This window comes from Ixodes scapularis, unplaced genomic scaffold, assembly GCF_016920785.2.
Source record: "Ixodes scapularis isolate PalLabHiFi unplaced genomic scaffold, ASM1692078v2 PGA_scaffold3__209_contigs__length_174095766, whole genome shotgun sequence".
NCBI lineage: Eukaryota > Metazoa > Arthropoda > Arachnida > Ixodida > Ixodidae > Ixodes > Ixodes scapularis.
Window position 1 is genome coordinate 84988473 of NW_024609868.1, and position 22954 is coordinate 85011426.

The 22954-nt window shown below is 47.2% G+C and overlaps 1 protein-coding gene across 1 annotated transcript in view; it reads right to left on the reverse strand.

The window, feature by feature from the left end:
* The window catches only part of LOC8040230 (homeobox protein EMX1), a 112907-nt gene that overhangs the window by 22099 nt on the left and 67854 nt on the right, over nucleotides 1–22954 (reverse strand). The window contains exon 2 of the mRNA XM_029968530.4: nucleotides 14746–14918. Within this exon, the coding sequence (XP_029824390.3) occupies nucleotides 14746–14918 (173 nt within the window). The remainder of the gene's footprint in view (nucleotides 1–14745; nucleotides 14919–22954) is intronic.

The window sequence follows — 22954 nt, forward strand, 5'->3', positions numbered from 1 at the left end:
TTCTTTCTTTGTAAAATGAAATAGGCCGACCAAAGTGCAACCGTTGTGATAGGACGAAAGTGAGAAATGCGTAAAGGAGAGTCATTGAACGAAAGTAATAAATGAAATAACAAGATGCTGTGAAAAGCTTAGACTCTTATTTTTTTTAAATCTATTCGTAAGGAATTCTCTCTTCAAACCATCAATGCGAGCACCATAAAAAAACGCTAAATTCCTAAGATATAGCTATATCTAGACGTGGGAGGCGTTGTATTTCGCATGCTAAGATTTCATTTTTTTTTTTTTTAGTTTGATTTGTGCATCTTTCTCAACTGAACATTTGAAAAGTAAGTCTACCGTGCTGACAATATGCAAGAAAATATAACTTCATATGTACTGAACAAGCGCACCCACCTCATCGTTGTATAAAAATAACCGAATTTGCATATCTTTAAAAAAAAATTAACCACTTCATATTTTGAAGTTTGCACGCGGCACCCGTCTTATTACGAACAATTAGACTTTCGCGCCTAACACCTCTCAATCTATATTCTTGTCATTATGACACGAGCGAAATAAAAGATTCGTATACTTCCAAGTCCCGTGCGTCTTTAAAGGGGGCATGAAACGATTTCCGGTTGGAGTGTTCATGACTTTGCAGAGGCGTACTGATCCTAGTCTGGCCCAAGTATTCGCACAGTCCACCACTGCTTCAGAAGCTTCTTTGTCGCGGTGAAATGGCGAGGGTAAAAGGGGACTTTTTCTTTCAGTCTTGACTTCGTAAAGCTTGATGACCTAATTGTGGGATCGAAACCACCCGCATGGCGACGGTCGAGCGCAGCTCATGGATTTGAAAGAAGAGATGCGTGAGCACATGACTTCGGCAGGTAACAATCAGTGCCTCGGCGGACACTCGGTTAGTGGTTCGTGTCCAACCACTACGGTGATGAGAGTAGCCGAACTCCAACAATGTCGGGAGCTCAGCACGCGTTTTCTCATTTGCCAACCCCAGAGCGTGGCTATGATTAACGTTGGCGGCATGGGAAGGGCACCAGGCCACGAGACCGCTTGTTCTGGCTCTTGGTTGAAGGGGATGAACGATGCTCATATTTCTCGAATTTTTTTTTTTGTTTTTTGGGCGACTGTAATTTTTAAGATAAAAAAATAGGCAAGTTTATTCAGTTACTAACGTTAGGGAGTGATTCTCTCGGTAGTATTAAGTGAAAGTAGAAAAATTGTTTCATGACCCCTTTAACGACCTCGATATCAGATATACGAATTCTAATATGTCACGCGAAAAGTTCTTGGCAAGCATGTTACAAAGAAAGTACTTTAGTAATTTTGATCGAAGGACCGACTGCATAAATAATTTAACAAAGCTATAATATTTTAGTTATATCTTATAAATCGGTACGTGAAGATGAAATTCGAATGGTCGTCCTTCTCCATGGTAACCATAACACGAAAATGGATCCCCAGCGTACCTTCAAATTTAAGTTTGTTACGCAGAGGTAAACATACCAGGACAGGTGTTCTTTCTAAGAAGCGACATTTTTATTATTAGCAGGTCTCATTGAGATGTTTTACAACTTCTAGATACTAGATATACGTACTCGCAAAATAAAACCATTCACCAATCCTTGCACCAGATATTTTGACAGGATAAATTCCTTCATTTATTTTCTACTTTCTGACTCAATAATTATTATAACAGAATACATATTAAGCGTAATAAAGTCGGACAGCTCGTAGTGTATTTTTACTATTCTTAGAACAATCTATGTAGAACACCTTGAAAGGCGTTGGGAGGTGAGAGATGTCTCAAAGAGAAGGTTACTTCCCATGCATTGTTTCGCCTTCGTATCTGTCGGCACAATAAATACAAGTAAAGCGGACGGCCTTGGCAACTTCTGCGTTGTTGAGACAAGTGCGAAGTAAACAAAAGCAACAAGGTCACAGCGTTACCCCAAACAATGATGTAAGTGCCGTTACAATCGCATGTATCGTCGTTGCCCTGCATGCACCGTTCCTACTGAGAGGATATCATGAGCACAATACCTGACAGACAAAATGTAACGACGAACCCCAGTTGCTGGTGGTAACGCAGAACCTACCGCTACGTTTCATATTCGCGACTCGTACGGCGCGCACCCAATCCCCTTTCCTCTGTTGACAGGATTCCGCCGACGCGCCGTGCCAAGTTTCGCTGCACTGTTGAATAGACAGCAGCCCCCCACTTCTCTCATTCCCGTCTTTTCCACTAGGCGGCGTCACCTCCCCTGAAGTTGCGAACAGGTTTAGCTGAACTCGCGCTCTGATTTTTCGACTGTCCTTTGTCTCTCCTAATCACCATGCTCGTAGTGTTAGTTGCTACAGAGAAACATGCAGTCTACGTCAGTTTTTCTTTTCTTTAAGGGATCAATCAAAAGATTCATGAGAAGGTGGGAAGCCGTGCCGGTGCAGGTCTAGTGAAGTCTTAACGCGCATCGGACGGTATAGTAATTACGTGATCGCCACGCCGGTACGATAATCTTCCAGATGAAAACGGGTCAAAGCATTTTCTATACACGTTTAACCGCACACGCGCTTCGAAAGGCACAAGAAGGGCGCAAGTGCCCGTCGCTGAGCGTTGAAAGCAACAAGCATATACGAATCCCCAGTTTGAAAAATGGCAGCGAATCTGTGGTTCACCGCAGGAGATAAAAACATATCACTTCAATCAACGGAGTCGATGAAATGACGAGTTCTGTTCATGCCGTTCCGACGACTGTATAATGAAAGCAGAAGATACATGCACTGCGGTGGGACACAAGAAAGATAAACGCCAGATTTAAAGGCGTTGTGCACCGGGAACCCAGAGTGTTTTGAGTGCGTGTGTGTTTTTTTACGGACACGTTATTCGCAAATGTTCCTCAAATGGTTTTTGATAACAATTAGTTCTGGGCAAAGTATAAAAAAAAAAAAAAAACACGACGCCTTTTTTGTTTTTTAGTGAGGACCCGATTTGCACACGCTTGGTCTTGGAAAAAAAAGGGGGGGGGGGGGAGTTAAAGAGAAGACGTTAGATTAAATTGTTTATGTAACACAAATAAACGACGGCTACTCCCAAATCAGCCAATTGTTCTGGCTATCAGCGGCATTTGGGTTTGTCCCTCGTTAAAGCGTCAAAGCTGATAAACTTATATGTCGGTGAATTCTGAGAGTGTTTATATTTCCCGAATTCGACCGCACTAATCACGATCGCGGTCTTTATTCTGATCACGACATAATAAGTTGACGGACGCGAAAGGTTGAATAGGCACGCCATTGCGGTTTTTGCACCTCCTTTTGCAGAATGGATTCTCCCGCTTTACCAAAGTGGGAAAAGTCGCGATTTTGTTTATTATTAAATAAATCAGATTTATTTTATTCAAATAAGACTAATTATATTTAAATCAAGATGTATTCTTAAGCATAGAAGCTTGATTGTTCAGGCAATCTGTGAAATCTGTGTCTAGTGAAAACAATGCGGAAAATTAAATAATTAAAAATTTTAACTTCTAACGTGTTATTTAATTAACAACCTCCTATAAACTCGACCAAAAAAAAAGGGCTTGATTTTTTTTTTCTTTTTAGTCAGTGAATAAGCATTTTCAGCTTATCTTTATTTTTCATTCGCTTGCCATAAGACCACACTTTTAAAGTTTTCTTGTCTATCTCATTCTGACTTGCTCGTAATAAAACATGACGTAACTGTAGAGTAAAGTGGAACGCAAAAGAAAGAAAATGCTCGCTGTGATGTGCTCGGGGGGGCGCCACTTTTTGCTCGTGTTCAGTCCATTTTAAACCTTTCTTGCTTGATGATTCTTTTGATTTCAAATACATAACAAACTCGTATAGAAGCGTCACATAATTCACAAGAAGTAAATATAAGTTTTTTTCTCTCTTTTTGGTGGGAAGATTTTTGCGGGAAAGGTATGATTGAAGTTATTACAGTGAAACCGATATAATTACTATTACTATTTAAATCATAATTTAAATAACGAATCAAATCATTCTTAATTCTACAATATCAAAAATCATAATATAATTCTACACCTGTTCCACCTTCCGATATACCAATTGACGCTGTAGACGCCGTCTTAGCAAATCCAGTGCTGTAAGCGCAACACGTTACATTTGCTCCGCGCGTCTCCGCGCTCCTCCCCGAAAGTCACGTAAACTTGCGCGTCATTGAATCGGCTTCGATGGGTCATAGCATCCATCCTCCGCGGTCCATCATAAGATGGAACAGAGAAACGCGAGTTTCAAAGCGGAGAAACCGAGCTAGCTCCTTCTTGTCGCCTTCGCTATACCCTTTCGGATCGACCAAGGCTGCAGGTGTTGCGTTGTGCGACCGATTCGAGCCGCAATTCCAACAGGACAAAAGAAAACTCTGCCGCTTTAACAAACCGGGTGGGCGGCTCGCTAACTTCAAGGTCCCTGTGACAAAAAAGAAACAAAAACAAAACAAAAACAAAAAAGAAGAGAGGAATAATAAAAGAAAAACGCAACAACAAGAAATGTGATTCGAAATCAGCGAGCGTATACAGAAAGGCGGTCCTAATTGTAATCGTTTGCTCGCAGCTGCCTGCCCCCGCTCGTTAGTTTGAAATGAACTTTGTCTCCGAAGCGTAGCCGACGGAGGCCCAAACGACGATAATGATGACAATAAAACCACCACACGTCCGGCCGCCGCGCGTCGCGATGCCCTCGAAGCATGAAGGGCGAGCGACAACGGCGCCACCACCTGCCCAATTAGGCCTAACGGACGCGCCATTATCGGGCCGGCGGGATCACCGCGTCGTATACTGTCGCTGTTCACCTGGACGCCGCACTGCTGCTGGTCCTCCTTACTACAGATGGCTATCGGAAATTATTGAGGAGCGCGAGCAGGCGCGCATATATGAGACGGTATGGATTACCGCGGCCTAAGAGGCGTATAATGACGCCGTTCCTGCGGCGTGTATATGCAGCTTGCGTCAACGCGAGATTTTGCCTCTTTTTGTTGCGGCCGCTTGACACGTCCGCTGTTTTGGACAATGAACGTGCCGACGGAGAATGGCGAATTTCGATTCTTGGCGCTGGCTCTCGATGAAGCCTGTCCACCCCTTAGAAGTTGCAGCTGGAGCCATGTGCACAGGCTACGCATACTAAGTAACGGCCAGAGCCCCCGAATGGGTTCGTTCTTTGTTGTTGTTTCATTTAGATAGCCCGATAGTAATGAATAGTTACTGTAGGAAACGTGAGCAACGCTATCTGATCGAAAGTGGTAACATATAGGCATTATTTTTAAATACCTTTCGCCAGCCCTCAAAGGGATGCGAACACATCAGTTCTTACAGGAGAATACCCAACTTTAGGTTTAGAGCTGACTTCATCCATTGTTCTAGTCAAGGCCGTTATATATATATGTGTATATATATATATATAATGACAAAATATGATCTCTTTAGAATATGGGCCATGTCTAAATTCCCGTCCCCTTTCTTTTAGCGCCAGCGTCATTGCTTTGAGGGGGAAAGGGGGGCCCTTTCCCCCTCAAAAGAATTGCGCCATAGACTAGAAAATGCCCACGTCTCTCTCGGTCAAGCTCAACCGCGGGGTCTTCGTTCACTGGCCCCGCGATTGTAAACTTGACACTTGGCATACTATATGCACGTGTGCTGCTGACAAGTAGACCTTTGCGTGACAAGTAGACTTTTGAAGTCTACCCCCGTGACAATGTGTAAGTGATCTATTATATTCGCGACATTACAAAACTTTGAATATCAAGTGTGATCATTTTTCTGACATATCCACCAGTTTCTGCCTTGTATTTTATCGCTTTTGTTTTCCTTTTCCTTTCGGACTTTGTTGCTCCCTCACTTCCTCGTTCCCATATAGAGTATATCCACCCAAGACTTATCCATCTTACTTTAAAAAAAAAAAAATTATTACATGAATAATGAAGGCTATGCACCCAGAAACTGAGGGAGAGGAGAAGGCGGGAGGGGACGTCAGACTGCCGAGCTCTGGTTGGAATGATTAATGGGTAGACCTAAAGCTAGAGCTCCCTTTGTCTCCACTGCAATCGTCGAACGCGTCAAACGTGAAACTGCCTGCGTCCGGCGTCCGGCGTTTTGCGTTCTAACGCGACGAGTGCACTGGAGACAAAGGCAGCTCTAGCTTTAGGTCTACCCACTAACCATTCCAACCAGAGCTCGGCGCTGTGACGCCCCCCGCGCGCTCTTGACTCCTCCTCTCCCTCAGTTTCTGCCCGCATAGTCACTGAGAGATCAAGAGAGGCGGGACGTTGGCGAGTTCCGAGCACCTCATTATCGCCCGGCAGCCAATGAGATTACGGGATCAGCCGAGGTGAAAAGAAAAGGACCAATCACGAACAAAGAACACAGTCACACCCTGCGTTGCTCGAGCGGTCAGTGACCTATGAGTGACGTTTAAACAAATAGTAAAAAATATTAGTTTAACCCTTCGTTTAATCGCGAACCATGACTGAAGACTTTCACACTGGTGGCTTAGGAGACAACCGTGTTTGCTTTGAATTGTCGAATGAGCAAAACTCCCCAAGCTGTAGCATGATCGTTGAAGAGAGCAAGCGCGTGCTCACTGTCAGTGCCCACATCAGACATACAGGTTATTTACAGCAAACAATGCTGCCCGTTCTGACTACGCTAAAAAGCGGGTTGTGTGGGGAAGTTAAGCCTTGACGCGTTGTTCGCAACACGAAACATGTTGAATTAGTGACGATCGTCAATAACTATAAAGTAACGCATACGCAGCAGACGATAGGATTTTGTTTTCTTTCTTTTAATATCTTGTCGTGAACGAAAAACGATGCATAGACATTACCACCCATGATAAGTCTCGTCAGTACCGTGATGTAAACGGACGAGAATAAATTTACGTGCGAGTTGTACCAAACAAAATCTCAACAAATGGCGCGGGCATCACGCCATTAATGTAACACGAAAAACCATGGACCATCGTGATATCCGTATTAGAGACCCGGTCAGACTGAAGACAAGCGCAAACATATCGAGGGGCTTTAGGTGAGACGGGAACGTAAAAGGCCTTCAGAACTCCTTTAAAGGGTCGGCGCACCAGCGCTCGCTGATAAACACGAGATCGCGAATTGATTCGCCAATTATTTAAAGGAGTTCGTTATGAGGCCTTTAACGTGCCCGTCTGTAGTGCGACAGTCCAGACTCCTCGGGAGCCCAAAGCATTGGGTCCCCTACTGTTGAACTCTATTGTCTAGGACTGTAGACCAGGTTGCAAGAAACACGTTAAGGTGTTGTTACTCGAAATGACGGAGCGTTTGGATTATGTTCGACGCGCCTGGCGCTTCTCATGAACGCGAATAGATGGCGCCCGAATCGGGAAGCCCATCTATCCGCTTCTTCCACTGATCTCCACGATAGGGGTCTGGATGGCGCATTGAGCAGGCAGGTATGAAGCCACCGGAAGTAGGCGGCTTGTCCCGGAAGTAAGCGCTTGACAGGCTTTTCAACTCTCCCGAGTGCTGGATCGAACAGCGTTCAAGTTGCTGACTTTTTTCTTGTCATCCCAAGAGAGCCTGCTTGTTGCGGAATAACAACGCATGCGAACCCGAGAAGTATCCTGGGAAGCCATTCGATGTGAAAATTTGGAGATTCTAGTTGATCAAGTCTGCTTATGTCCCAGGTTCAAATGCCTTATTCTCAGGATTGGATTCAGCGCGGGAGTATTAAAACCCAATCAAAGACACAAAAAAGCATGGACCAAAATATCCACTGAATGCACTAGGAAGCCCAGCACACGTGTAACTTTCGGGGCAAGCATCGTACTTCCGGTGGCTTCACTTGCGCCAGGCTCGGAGAACAGCTATGCGCCATCCAGTCCCCTATAGTGGAGATCAGTGGCTTCTTCCCCATTATATCAACACGGTCGCCGTTCGCGAACGTGGGCCCCTTCTACCTCTTCTTCTATTTCGCTAACAGCGTCTAAAGTGCCTCAATAAAATTTACGCTTGGCGTTTCTTACAAGTACTGCCAACCATTGTTGTTGGAACACGCAAGACGCGTGTCACGAGCGAGTCCTTCGTCATCGTTCGCTTCCAAGGACTGCTCACTTCAGTGCATCGTCGCCATTTGCTTCCAAAGGCTGCAGGTGGCATGCGCGTCGTGCACTGGAGCACTTGACGCTACTTGCAAACACATACGCATTAAGGGGCTCTATGGGCCCCTTGGTCGGAGCGCCCTCTCCGTCGGCGTGAAACAAACCAGTCCTGGTTCAAGGCTAGCTCCGAAAGCAAAGTCCGCGCCTCCTCCCCAGCGAGAGCGGCGAGTGGCATCACCTAAATCTGTTTCTTGCATCGTGCCGGCGACATATACAGACAGTGGAAACGACAACCCCAACACGTGTTAAACTCCTCAGCGATGTTCTTATAAAAACAAGCTGGTCTGGGAACATTCGCTGCTCTCTAAGTGGCGACCGTTATTTGTTGGCTCCTCCGAGTGGGGGTGCGTGCGCATGTCTAAACGGACGTTGCCGACGCGCGTCCATGTAGGTGTGTTTGAACGCACTAGAGAGATAAAAGAACAAGAAAACACCATATACATCTAACTGACACGTGTATGCTGGATCGAGTACTAAAAAATCAACACACGCACCCATCATACGCGACCACGAACAGAGAAAGAAACAGGCAGACGCGGCATTTATCAGCAGGGGATAGGCATATACACCCTTTCACGTGGAGAGAGACACCTCTCCGCCGCGCGAAAAGGAAAAGTGTTGAAGTTAATCCTTAACGATTGGATCCGAGGGCGCGAGACTCGTCGCAGTTGCAGCAGTAACGAGTCTGAGCAACACCCCGTAGCGCTCCCCGCGGGCGCGGCAAGCAGAACTCCTACCCTCTTTCCTTCCTTCCTTTTTTTTTTTTTTTTTCTAACCAGGTTGGCGTAGCAGCAGTTGGCATGAACGAAGCGTGCCCGAGACGCTCTCACTGACAGACATCCAAACACGGCAGAACTCGTATACGGCCAAACAGAAAAGATCCTGCCGCACACCCAAACACGCGACGGCGCAAACTCAACCAGACAAACCGATCCTTCTCACAAACAAAGATAAGTAAACAACTACAAAAACAGGGGGGGGGGGGGGGGGGGGCGCACGACTAGGCATCTTTAAGAGTGCACCCCCCATAGCTGGCTCATGGGGAGGAAGAGAAGATGGGGGCCGGACACCTCTCGGCCGAGAAGGTTCCCCCGTGGGTCTGCCAAGTTGCTGCCCTAACGGCCCCCGATAAATCAGCTCCGACCGGTAATCAATTGGCCCCGACCACGCCTCGGAGGAACCCAAGGCGAACTCGCGGAGGGCAGCGAGCTTCGGCCCCCTTGCAACAACTCGTGGCTGCGTCCGTCCGGCGTTGCCGCCGCTGCAAGCGGTCACCGCCGTGCATTGCCGTTCACCTGCGTTCCTGCTCGCTCCGAACTTTGAAGAAAAAAAAAAAAGAAAAAAGATGTCGGTATTTCTCGGTTTCGTTTCCTCCCCGGGTGCATGCCTTGCCCGAAACGCGGTTCCAAATGGTTCCGACGGCGACGTGTGACGGGCCGCTGCCTGGTTGCGGCATCGCGTGGCTGCTGTGAGCCACCTGCGAGCTTGCACCTGCCACCGTCGCCACTCCAAAGCCCAGCTTGGGTGATGCTGAGACAGAGCCCGTATTATTTCTTTTTTCTTTTGTCGGGGAGATGCTTAGGCCGGCAGAAACAGTCGGGGTCCATTTCGATTGCGCGGGGAAAAGTGGTCGCTTGGTTTTGAGAAAGCGAGCGTGTGTATTTTCTGGGAGAGGAGGAGTGTTTCGATCGTACCATGCATACACTACGTTTTCTCTTGGTTTCTTAGATGTGTTGGTTACTTTTTGCCTTCGTTCTTGCACTTGCGGCATTTATTAGGTTGCTTCGTAAACCTCGATATAGTCACTTACGACGCTATGATTTTTTTTTCTCTTAGGACCAATGATTTGAGGTTTTTATTTTACCTTCAACTATGCATTACCTATAAATCACATTTTCCTTTCTTGGGACGAAAGTCGCTTATTTATGTTGTAGTCGCAAACTAAAACTCGGTAAACGAAAAAAAAAAAAAAACGAACTGGCAGATATGAGACGGTATTCTAGCAAAGACGGACGCCACATTTTATTCGCGCCTCGACTCCCATAAATAAAAGCGCGAACTCACTGTTATATACCATATTATAGTAGAACCAACAACGACTCCACCCGCCTCAAGCAGCGTTCGGGCAGGGCACCCTATCTAGACTTCAACGTATAGCGGGCACCTCCCCCACTCGCCTCGTTGACCCAGTAAACTTAGCTTTTCTTTGTTGTTGTTTTTTCTCCAGATCCATCGATCTTCATAGTCGCCCGGTGATCGCCGCATGAGAATACACAGGCCAGACGCGGCGCACGCTTGCACGCGGAAGCGCGGACCGATCGCCGCGACCACTTTCGCACGGCTGTTTCTCAGCGAGGCGAGGTCGCGGGTGGACACGCCGTGTGGCGGTGATCTATGCGCGGCTCCACGGTGCGAAAGATTCTTGGGCCGGGTTCGGATCGTGCGTGGGCGGGCTGAGGTGGCGGTTGCGCCTCGCTGCCTCGACGCCCACGCAGCACGCTGTGGCCAACTGGACCGTATACTACAGATCCGCTAAATAGTAGCCGTAGCCTGTATATGCTCCATCGGAGTGAGGGCACCTCAACCGTCTTGTTGCTAAGAAATTATTGTTGCCGAAACTTTATTGTAAATAGTGGTTCACCGCAACTGTCGACAATCAATATAATTGTTTCGCGTGTTTCTTTTGACAGTGCGAAGTTGGTCAGCCCCAATGGGCGTCTTGTGTCTCTGCGGTAGGAGAAAAATTTAGCCAGTTCAGTACCATGGACTGCGAGCCGGGGGTCTTGAACGTGGGTCACGCAGAGGTGATGCACGCTTATCAAGATCGAAATAATGTTTAACAAGATTGAAACGAGGGTATGGGTCCTCGGTTCTTACGGCGCGAGGTTTCGCTCGATGCCCTCCGAACTATGGCGCGTTAACACACTCGGCCACCCAATCCTCCCCCTGCTCCAGTTATCTAAACCTGCAATCCGATAAGCGTGTTCCCTTCTCCCAGAAATTGTTAAGGCACCCCATGCACCCCATACACCAACTCAATGTTTGAAAACAAGCGTGCGTTTGCCCACAGAAGCTGTGGGCACTGCGCATGCGCAGGAACCAGTTTTTCGAAGAGCTAAGTATCCGCGCATGCTCTGTTGAGCAGCCAGCACCACCGCCTCGGCGTGACGTCATGACCTCCAGTTAAGGTATACCTAAAGCTCAGAAATGCGGATTAGTTTTTAAGTCGTAACTATACATCGCTGATAGACCCGTTGCAAAATCGAAGCTATCCTTCCGGCGTAAAGCCGCGCAAAGCATTTTGGGAATCCTTTGGCACCAGGATTCGATTTTGATTGGCCAATTTCAGCTTACATCATCCCTTTGCGGCCAAAGGCGGTGCTTGCATTTTTAGATACGTGACTTTACTGAAGTTTACAATACTGTCGGTGTTTCCTACCAATATGGATAGAATACTGGGGGCACGTTTTTTGGGGGCTCCTGACGTGCCAGAAATCGTGCGTAGGTAAACACGGGACCACAATAGCATATGGAAGAAGAAGCGTACTGGCCCTAGGATAAGACTGGCTTATCTCGCGCAGTTCTGAACTGGACGCCGCTGGTCGTCAAAAAGCGCCCCACAATAGACCATTTTCAAAAGTCCGTGCCATCATCTGTCCGCCACTGCCTGAAATCACGTACTCTGAGCATGCAGTGGACATGATAGTTGCGTCAGAGTTTGGCGTGATCGACTCGTGAGTCGATCCTTCGGTTATTCGACATTCAGTCTTAGTGCCCTCACTTTTTCTAGCGGAACTCAGCTCATCTTCTCCGTCGTTGCTATTCGACGTTCCGTATTGAAATATAAGAGAGAGGGAGAGACATCATCACGCGCACTTCGTAGCCTTCACGCAACGTCCCGCCCGATCCGGCGACGATTCCTATTACTATTGTGATACCCATAATTCCATCCTGCAATAGACTATTTTCAAAAGTAGGCGCCATCTGCTAGCTGGTGCGCCGATTTTTCGAGTCCCTCATTGTTTGGGCACGCACTCTGAACATGTATTTGACACGAGCGCTGCGTCAGAGTTCGGCGAGGACTCGGATCTAATCACGCACTCCGTGCCCAATGGATAGATGGAGATGGATGTAATGGCTATACCCTTTGTAACGAGCGGTAGCTTGCGCCACCTAGTCTAAGTCTAACGGGCGAGCGCCAATGTTGCTTGTTGGGCTTTTGGAAAGGGTCTATTTCTTCAACCGTCAATTGTTTCTTTAATACGATGAAATCGATAAACTTTTTTAATAAAAGAATCAATGGTTCTTTATTGATATAGATTCAGTTGAATGGGAGAGGTCTTGAAATTTCTGAATTAGCGGTCTTTGAACCGAACCACGGAACAAGCAGGCCGTTTTGTTACCTAGGATCAACTTATACGATGCTCCGGACAAAGTAAGTTAGAACATTTGGGTCGTATATTCGCTCAATTTCGACCAACATAAGCCTCGCGGATTCATCGAAAACCTTAAATCTCGTTCATCACTTAAAATCCACCACTTGTTTACCAATGAAAGCTGTCCCCTTAGAAAACAAAAATGGGGCAATTAATATATGCTCTTACATAACGTTAACCTACCCGGGTGTTCCGGGTTTGGCGTTTATTTACACGCATATAAGAACGCATTTGAAACTGCGACTCTGTGGTAGCAGTAGAAGATGCCCCGGAATAGCAGAAGTACATTGTCCTTTATCGAGGCCTACGCAGGCTGCCCGCGGCGTTTCGCGGTTCATGCTGGCGGTCCACGTGCCTTGGGACTCCGCGCAGTCAGGAGGTCCATTTCAGTTGGCTTAATAATGTGTAAGTCTATACTCGTTTTCAACTGAAGAACAGCAGTAATAAAAAGTCCGGCTCTTCGTGGAGCATTACTAATTTCCCCTTTTTATGTAGAGAAAAAAAAAAACAGATGTAGGTTCATTTTAGTTGGTACCTTATCAAGGCGTGCATGTTTCAAGCGGAAAAAGTATCGCTCCTTCCTCCGACAACCGAATTTCTTAAGAACTGCTTCGCACAGCGTATTAACAATGCGTAAAACTTTTCTTTTTTTACTTGAGGTAAAAACGAGAAGGGCTCCTCGCCCGCGTGGCTCGCACGTGACATCAGCGTACGATGCAGAAGTCATTCTATTGGTTCTTGCCGAGAGAAACAAATTCAGTCTTGCGAAATGTATGGCTGTAGAAGGCGCGCGCTCGACAGCACTGTCACCACAATGGCTGTTCATGTAAGGTCAATGAAGGTCGAAAAATATCCGCGGTAATGGCACAATGCATTACGACAAAATAAACACCTTTTGGAAAGAGTGCCGCAATCGATGCAAAATGTTGGCTTTGACAATGAGGCAAACGAAGCATTCGGCCGCGTACACCGGTCTTTCAACTCGCAAGTGGAAAGCCAGCGTCGTGAAAACAAAACGCATAATGATGTAAAAGCAGAAGAAAAGAACCAGGTGCGACCCTACGACATTTTAGCGGGTTTTTTTTTTTATAATTATTCTTTTTAGGGCGTTTTACTTAGGTGGGGAAATGAAAGAAAAAAAAACAACTGTCGGCAAACAATAAAATCGACTTTCAAGCTAACCATTGTACTTACCTTCTCAGATTTCGTTCTCTCAAAACGTCGTATTACATAATGCGTAGATTATTGAGACTCTCGAGTACGATGTATACCAACGACACGTCAGCGCAATCTGAACATTCGCGAAAAATAATGTAAAAAGGCGAAGTGAGCTCTCAAGATTATTTTTGCGCCTTTGCTTTCCCGCAGAGGACTTGTATAGACCTTTGCAAAAGTCGGGTTCTGCGAGCTGCCATCTTTGTCTGCTGAGCTGTGGGACGCATTCTGAGCATGCGCTCTTGCTCTGTTGTTCGGTATTTTAGACTGTGCGCATGCGTCCACGGCTCAGTGACTCAGCATTTTGCGCCCGGGTGATAAGCGATGGAAAGTCAGTTGCTCCGATATACAGAGATAAGACAACGTGCGTGACGCGGGACATGTTAAAACATCATGTTCAGTTTGAGGCCGTCCGCTTTAGTAATGCAATTCGTCACTTCAATTATGAGGCCTCTGCGCACATGCCTCCCTTCCCGCTCTGCCTACGTGGTGAATAATATCCGCCATCAATCCGTAATTATCGCCATTAAAATATGTTCTGCTCTTGTATGCCGATAGCCGTTTTTCGGCGCGGTTTCGCAGCGGATCCTGGGATGTGTTCGTGCGTCTATTGTGGCCCGCTAAATTTAGCGAAGAAATTCTTTCGCTACATTTAACGGGAAATCGCAGCGTAATGCGACGTCGCAATTTACCCCGCTAGATTTACCGTCATCATTCATTCGTTAAAGCTAGCGGGCATTTGGAGTCGCGTGACGCCACGCTGTAACATTCTTGCCTGATGTGACGTCATGATTTTTCGTGATGTGCTGGCGTGGTGTAAGGCTACAAATTTCACGTAACGTCATGTCACGTGCCGTGACAATTTTGCCCGCTAAAGTTAACGGGAAATTTTCCGCAATAAAGGGAAGTTTTAGAAGGATAAGCGCGCATCCTCTACCTGCGTTTCGGTGAGGCTGAGTGACTGTGCGAGCTGCTTCCTCTCGGCGCCGACCACGTAGTGGTTCTTCTCAAAGGCGTGTTCCAACTTGAGCAGCTGCGATGGGGAGAAGGCCGTCCGGATTCGCTTGGGTTTCCGGAACGGGTGCAGCAGGAAGCCCGCCGGCTCCGGACCTGCACGACCACGGACACAAGCTCAGTCGTCGCCGTCACTCTGCTCTATAGCTAAGCTACTCTCTGCCCAGGGCAGTGTTTGTTTCTCTGGCTGAAGCCCCCATCAGTCAAGCTCGAAACAAAACAAAATAAAAACGAATTTTACATTTACGTTTAGACAGCGTAAGGTCAATCTGCGTTTGAGGTATGGCGACACTCGTATACGCTGAGGATGAAAATTTTTGCCACAGCAGTACGCCTGCTAGCCTAAGGTATTTAACGTTAATTAAGCAGTAGTGATACGCGACCGCTCGCCGGTACATGCCCATCCAGGTCGAAAGAGCCAGGGGTGGGCATTAAAAGACTCTCCAGGGTTCTACAGCGCGACCTATCTTTTGACGTGCTCCGAGCTACGATCTGCTAACACACCCGGCCTCCAATCGAGATATCAGTCATACTCGTACTTTGAATATTAGTGATGTTAGCCGAATAAGACGTGGCCGCTCGCTTTACTGTTCGTAGTTACGAGCTTATAGTATCCCTCGAAGCCGAACATACTCTCAGTCCTTTGAAACATCGAAGAGAGATACGCTGCTACACCAAACTTAAAGGCACCATGAAATAATTTGTTAAATTTCTTCCTCCTTAGCTTTCCTCCGCAACTCGAAAGCGAAATGAAAAATCACGCGTTTGTGAAGTGCTTGGGCACCGATGACTCCAAGCCTCCACCACACCCTGGAACTTGTCATTTTGTCATTGGCAAGCGATGATAAGTGCCAATACGGCACTCATTCGCCACGAGCGCGAATTCAAATATTCGTCAATGGATTGATTGTTGACGAGCGCACACGTCCGTGTGATGCAGTGCTCGTGTCCAACGTGGCTCCCTCGCTCGGCTGGGAGGACTTCCGTTTCCGGTAAAAAGGCATACTTTAAGTCACGGCCACGTGATTTCGCATGTTGGTGGCCGAGTCCGGTCGAGTCGAGGAGAAAAGCAGACGTGAGTTTTCGTGAGTTGAGAGTTGAGGGTTCTCTTTAAATTTTTCTGCGACGTTTATTGCGTGGGGAGAAAAACGAATGCGTGTTCCATTGGTCCTAAGCGGTAGGGATTCGTTCTAAGCGGTATTCGCGCGAAGTACAAGAATTATTACACCGCCCCTTTAACGTACACCTTTGTGTACTCGCCGTTTTATGCCCACACTTCTAATCTACACAAGGCAGCACTCCTGGATCAAAAAACACAAAACCCGTTCGGTGGAACGTCGTGAGGCTCGACCACAAACCGCATTACTTGCGAAACAAAACAAAAAAAAAAGAAAAAAAATACACCGGTAAAGATGCGCTTCCCACACACACGACGCTCTCGACGAGTTCAGCTTATCGTTGCATCTCTGCTCCTCGAAGCAAATGATACTTGGCTCTCCGTGTATCGAATCCCACACATTTTTTTTGTTTTCTTCTTTGGCATCGTCACACACATCTAATTTACGAAAACCTAAACCCAATTCTCTCTTCCGGTTAGTTTGACTGGTATAATCAAACCAGTGCAGAAGGTGGGCCCGTCCGACGCCGGATTATGCTAACAACACGAACTCTCACGTCTGTATACAAGCGGGTAATCCTTTGCTTCTAACAGTTGGTATTCATTTCCTCAACTCCTTCGTGGGCGTACCAATTAAACTCTCGCTAGAGGGATAACGGCTGGCGCCTATACCGCCCCCGCTCTGTGTATCTACGCATCGTTCTGGATTAAGGCTAGAGCAATGGAAGAGCGGCGAGATGCGTGACCCGGCAGTATGGTATAAATATATATATTTTTTTAACCTACCCCAACTAATTATATTTTCGGAATCATCAGCCTTTACCTTTTCCGGTATGCTATTTAGTATCACGAAATTCTGAGTAGTTATTCTGACATTGGCCAGTTAAAATGATGCCGAAACCCACATTCAAATATACGCCCGCTTTTCATTGCGCTGCAGGAAAAGGGTGGCTTGCAGGTCGAGCGGGCAGTCTAAATATGAACAATGCATAGCATTTGTTTGGTGCTGTAGCGCGAAGCTGGAGCGAACCTCTATAAGGTTCATTTGACACCATGAAACTGCTTGTAAGCAGTTGACAACCAAGTCTAAAGTACAAAGAGTGAAACCCTGCCTTCCGCTGACGTCACTTTCTTATTGTTGCCAGCAGAGACTTTCACTTTGAAAATTACGTTGAGGACCAAAATTGTCAATTCAATAATTTTGCATAAAAAAATATTTTTGGCCCAATATTTGGGTTACTAGTTTAGCGATGTTTGGTAGTGTGTTTGGCTCATTTTCAGGCAAATCAGAGACTAGAAATAAAACGTCGGAGGACCCCTTCAACCGACCAATCAGCCGACGAAGATATGCCGTGTTACTGGAACGTTCGGCTGGCTCAACCAATCATTAGCTGCGAGCGGCGTTCCTGGATAGTGCACCCATGGGTGGTTCTTTTATTTGGGCCACCTTAAGGTGAAAAAATAAATTGCTTGGCTTACATACCGTCAAAGGCAATCCAATTGCGATAGCACAGGTACGCAGTCCCTGGACGTAGCCCCCGTTCCTATTTGCAACTCCAGCCCCCCCCCCCCCCCCCCCCCCCCCCCTCGCCCTCTCGCGGACGAACGAAGAACCAGAGGAGCGGGGACGGTGGCGACGGCGCGGAGATGGTGGAGGAGTCGGACTGTCGGCCTTGGTGCTTGGTGCTGCTATTACCACATGGATCTGATCGGCGTGTTCGTGGGTGAAGCGATTTTAACGAAAGAAGTAGGCGCGTTAAGATAGGAATTTTTGTGTTCCGTCTCGCAACAGCGTTGCACGAAGGGACCGGGATCTGTAATTTGATTTGAGACCAAATTTCGTATATCGCGTACGCTGCGTATTTCTGGTCTTGTGGTCGACAGCTCACTCTGTACTGAACCTGACGGCAAATACTCCCGCTAGTATAGTGTAAAGCTCTAGCGTACAGTCTACAAAAAGTATATTATTTCTCCTTCGTGGGAGAAAACTGGTCGCGCAACAGTATGTCGAGCAGTGAATATCGGGAATGGCTTCACGTTTTATGGCCGCTACAAGGAACATGACCATTTTCTCCAAACAGTTTAAAATGACAAAATACGCATCTTTGCTTTCAGGTGATTACAAAGGCAAATAAAAAAATGCTCGAAGCATTTTAAGCATGTCCGTGTTACCCAGCCATTCGCGACGAGAGCTTAGAACGGGCAGTTTTCGCGAGGCGGGACGCAACGTTGCAAATAACACGGTACGCAACCGTATAGTGTATTAAAACATTTTTTTAAAGAACAATACTCAAAACCACTAAACACGCCAATGATTTGAATATGCAGTATTAGCATAGCGTTACCGGTGGCTACTGTGAGCACGGCTACGCTCCCAGAGCGCGCTGAATATTGTGCTTCAAATGCGCAGCGTAAGCTCGGTTGCAATGCTGCACCGTACGGTAGCCGGCGGTCACGCTATTCTAAAATTTCCTATCAATAACCATAGCGCAGTTTGATCACGCGTTGCAATACTCTCAAACCGCGACGGTAAGCAGCGAGTTGTGAGCCTGTGACATGATGACATCAATAGTGTGAACGCTGCTCTTCAGGTGCGTGATGCTCACCGTGCGCGGCTCACTTTCTGGAGCCCTAATGGCCAGACAAAGCGCAAACACTACGATATCTTCATCACCCACAGAAATAGTTTGTCACAAACATTGGCGGGGCCGGTGCCCAAACCGGGCTCGCCCTTCACAAAGCTTCGGAAGTTGAAGTTTCCGCAATTTTTAAATATCAACATGCTCGTTTTCATGACGCGCATCAACATCTCCGTCGCTTGTAATATGCTCCTGTCCTTACCGCTTCGCATTTGTATAACAATTAATTAATTAAGCGTGCTGACCAGCGTCAGCAACCAGGCGCACGGGAAATCCTGGAGAATCTATCCCCGTGTGTTCCGCCATCTTGGAACTACCGCCCCGCCATCGATGAGCCGTTGGATTTGTGAATACGCAGCGAAGGGGGGGAGTGGAAAGGGGGACCATTAGCGAACCTCCCCCCCCCCCTCTTTCCCCGCTGCCACGCGGCGCAACGCCATTGGTCGGCGCGTTATGACGTCATATAAACAGCTGTGTTGTTGACACTCTCACGTGATCCTGATACGGTGTGACCAACACCAACACGAGCAAAGCAAGGTCCGTGCATGCTGGGTTCTCATATAAAGCCTGATCCCACTGAAGGGTTAGCTGGTTGCATTACCGTCATCGCCCACGTCTAACGCTTGCGACGGAAGACGCAGTGAACCGATACTCGAGTCTTTGATAGCTCCTCCGATTAAGGCACGAATGTACAAAGAGTGCCGAGGATGGATGTGTCCCACATTCGAAACTGGTCCCGATCTCCATCGTGTGTGCGTCCCATTTTATAGCGCTCGGTTATTTTTGCTCTTAGAAGGGGGAGTCATCCTCGACAGCATCGTATACAGACGTATACACGTAGAGGCAGCGCTTTCTATCTCTCCGCGCTTCCCGTCATTTCGAGCAATAATGATAAGGGGCGAATCGCCATTGATTCCGATGCACCGAGCTGAAAGTGTTTCCAATGGGGCCGGCTGCACTTACTCGGTGCGCTTCGACGGCCATTTCTGCATGTAGAGGCATCTGTTTAGTGGGTTTCGTAGAAAGCGGGTGCCCTTTTAAGTCAAATGGGAGTCTGCTGAAATATCAGCTTGATTTCTAAAAAGGAATTTTATTTCAGGCTCGGTATCAGCCGGTTCTTTTTTTTCTTATTTTTTTTTTACTGGAACATTTTGTGGGGTTCGAATGGCTGGTTCTGCGCGCGCAAATAGCTCTTCGCACAGAAAACGATTTAAAAAAAAAAGCTATACATGCGCATCCCATAAGAACTTGGAGTCGAGGGTGTGGTGAGAATTATTTATAATGTTTTGATGATGCGATTGAAATGCGCATGAACTGTGATCAGCAAGCAGCAAAAAGGTTCCAAGAGAATGCCCTCTCGGGACGGAAGCGATTGTCGGAATTGGTTTTACTGAGTACAGCGCCCGTAAGTGTTTTTTTTTTTTTTTTTCTGATTTGGCGGAAATACGCATATGGGCATTTTTGGCATACAAATGTTTAAAACCGATAGCGTTTCATGACCCCTTAAAGGGGTCATGAAACGCTATCGGGTTGGAATGTTCATGACTCTGCAGAGGCCTACTGGTATGGCCCAAGTATACTCGCACGGACAGCCTCTGATTCAGAAGCTTCTTTGTCGCGGTGACATTGCGGGGATAAAAGAGGTTTCTTTCTTTCAGTCTTGTCTTCGCAAAGCTTGGTGACGTGATTGTGAGATTAAAACCACCCGCCTGATGGCAGTGGAGCTACGGTACGAAAATGAGATGATCGTGACTCACCAGAGCCTTCGTTTCTCAAGTTCTCGCTGACCTTAATAACAACTGCAATCTATCATTCCTCACTGCTCATAACTCCAGTTTTCTCAGCCGTGTTAATAATAACAACTGCGAATCGCCCGTGGTTAGCACATTGTTTTCAGGTTCTGTAGAGCGGAACAAAATAAAGTGTCTACTTTAGGGCTTTTGGGCTTTTCCTCTCACAAAAATAATTGACAAAACAATTAAACAAGTATTGCCTCGAATAAAGCCAATATGGAATCTAAACTGTAGGTTCCTAATCTTCGCGCGAACCTGGAATCATTTCACAAATGTCGACCCTACGTACACACGAGTCCTAATCCATGCCCTATGGATCATCCGGCGGAAAGAGCCACTTCAAAACCCGCGACGCGCTTTGAGTCTCGCATGTATGCCTCTAAAACCCGTGGGAAGCTGTACACGCTTTTGGCAAAATACAATTTTCCCGACAAAAGAAAAAAAAAAAAGCGATAATGATAACAACATTTTTCTATAGGAACCCGAATCCAAAACGTGTCGGCGCCACACACACATGCACACTCACAAATGCGCACGAACAACAAAACAGCCGAGCCTCGATTTGTAAATGGCGCCTCTAATCAGAAACACACGGCGCCCAACCCAAACCTGGGACTGCAGGGACGCTCCGTAACCAGAGCGCTGAATTAGGAGCCCATTGACGCTTCGGCACGGCCCCGGACCGAATCCGTTGGCCATTCTTAGCCCGAGTCCCCCTCCGCCTTTTTCGCCATTTCGGGTCTTTGTCCGCCCTCCCGTATACAGCGGCGCCAGCCTCGCACCTTCCGCGCATAATACAACACTCGGAAACGGAGCGGCAGAGCTGGCTCTACCCACTTCAAATTCAAACGACGCCGGTCCGCGAGGGCTGCCTCAGACTAGCTCCCTGTACTCCCGCCGCCCGCCCTCTCCCCTTTAGTCGATCAAATCGTTCCGACATCTTTATCCCGATCCCGGGGCCAAAACCCACGAACGTTAGGCATAACAATGAGGCTTAACAAACGTATAATTCAGGCGCGCACACCCCTATGTACTCAAAACCCCGAACGGGAGGGGGAACCCGACAACAGGCGTCCATCTTTTACCCGACAGCGGATGTCGGTGAGGAGGAGAGGGGGGGGGGGGGGGGGGGGGGGGGACGGCATAAATGAGGGAACATATGTCGCGGATATGTACTTCCCTTCAGCGCGTATTATGTTCTAGGCTACGCCGGGGATATGTCTGTGTGTGTCAGTTCCCTTGCGTGCGCACACGCGCGTGTGCATGTGTGAGAGTGAGCGTGTGTGTGTGTGTGCGTATGGATATTGCGCGAACAGAACGCGGAATGCCGGCCGAATCCCGCCCGCTCTCTATTCAAGCTTTTGAAGAGCGCGACCCTGATGATGAGTCGTTCGCCAGGGGGAGACTATCGCACAACAGCGGTTGTGTAGCGCTTTCATCCCTACTGCTCGGTGTTTTCTCTCCTTTTTTCTTTTTTTTTTTTTTCGGGGAGCTTGGATCGAAATCAACCTTCTCTCCTTCTAACCTCCCTCTCCACTTACCCTCCTTAGGCATCATTCTCGGTTCTTGATTGGTCCTTTAGCCGAGTTTAGGGAGTTCCCCCCGCACTGGCGAATCAAAGCCTAGCCGCAGCGCCGCTTTCTATTGGTTTGTCAATGAGGGTGAGAGGATGGGGGGAAGCCATTCATTGCGGAGTTATTGTATCAATCTAAAGATGTCTACCGCGAGGGGAAGCGACGGTAGGTGGACGATACATTAGGCTTTTCATCGGTACCACCGCTGGGCGAGTCGCCAAAGAGGAAATATCGGCTCGTGTTCGAGGTGCGGCGCGAGTGAGGGGGTCCGATGGTGTAAACAGAGAAAATAAAAAAAGGGCTGTTCTCAATAAAGCGGACAAAAGAGTGGCGATAGTATATGAAACTTCCTACATACTTCACCCCGCATTTTTGTTGCGCTTTTAGTATTTTTGTTTAGCTTAGCGGCGCTTGCGAACGATTCTGGAGGGCGAGAAGTTCCTGAATATAAGCAGGACCCATTTCTAAAGAACATGAGGAGGTAATAGAATCGGTATCTCAGTCAGGCAGCGTCTGCATCTCTAAATGATTCTTGGCTGTTCTTATCTAAACACCGGTACAAACTTTATTTTAGTTGAACAGAACCAGCCCCCGTATCTAAAAAAAAAAACGTGCAGAAGTAAATAATTTCATTGTAATTAATGATGATTATAGATTGAGAACGTACATTTTATAAATTGATCCCCATTGGGCTGTTTTATTTATTTATTTTTTCCTAGCAACTAATTTTATAGAAAGAAGACAGTCAATCTTTTAGTTCTGCTCTCCGTAGTAAAGAACCATATTCCAGGGGCTGCTATTGCTTTCGGTACACAGAGAGTCCAGCAAACTTAAACGTTATTCATTTCCAGAATCAAATTTGATTCCACCAAAATCGTTCGTACTGACCAAAGTAGATAGCCCCTGTCAAGCTGGCATTCCCACATGCACGGATGCATTGCGGCCAAACTACCTTCGTGGCACCAGCGTCACCTCTGGGAGGGTTGTTGAGAAATGCGAATAAAACAGA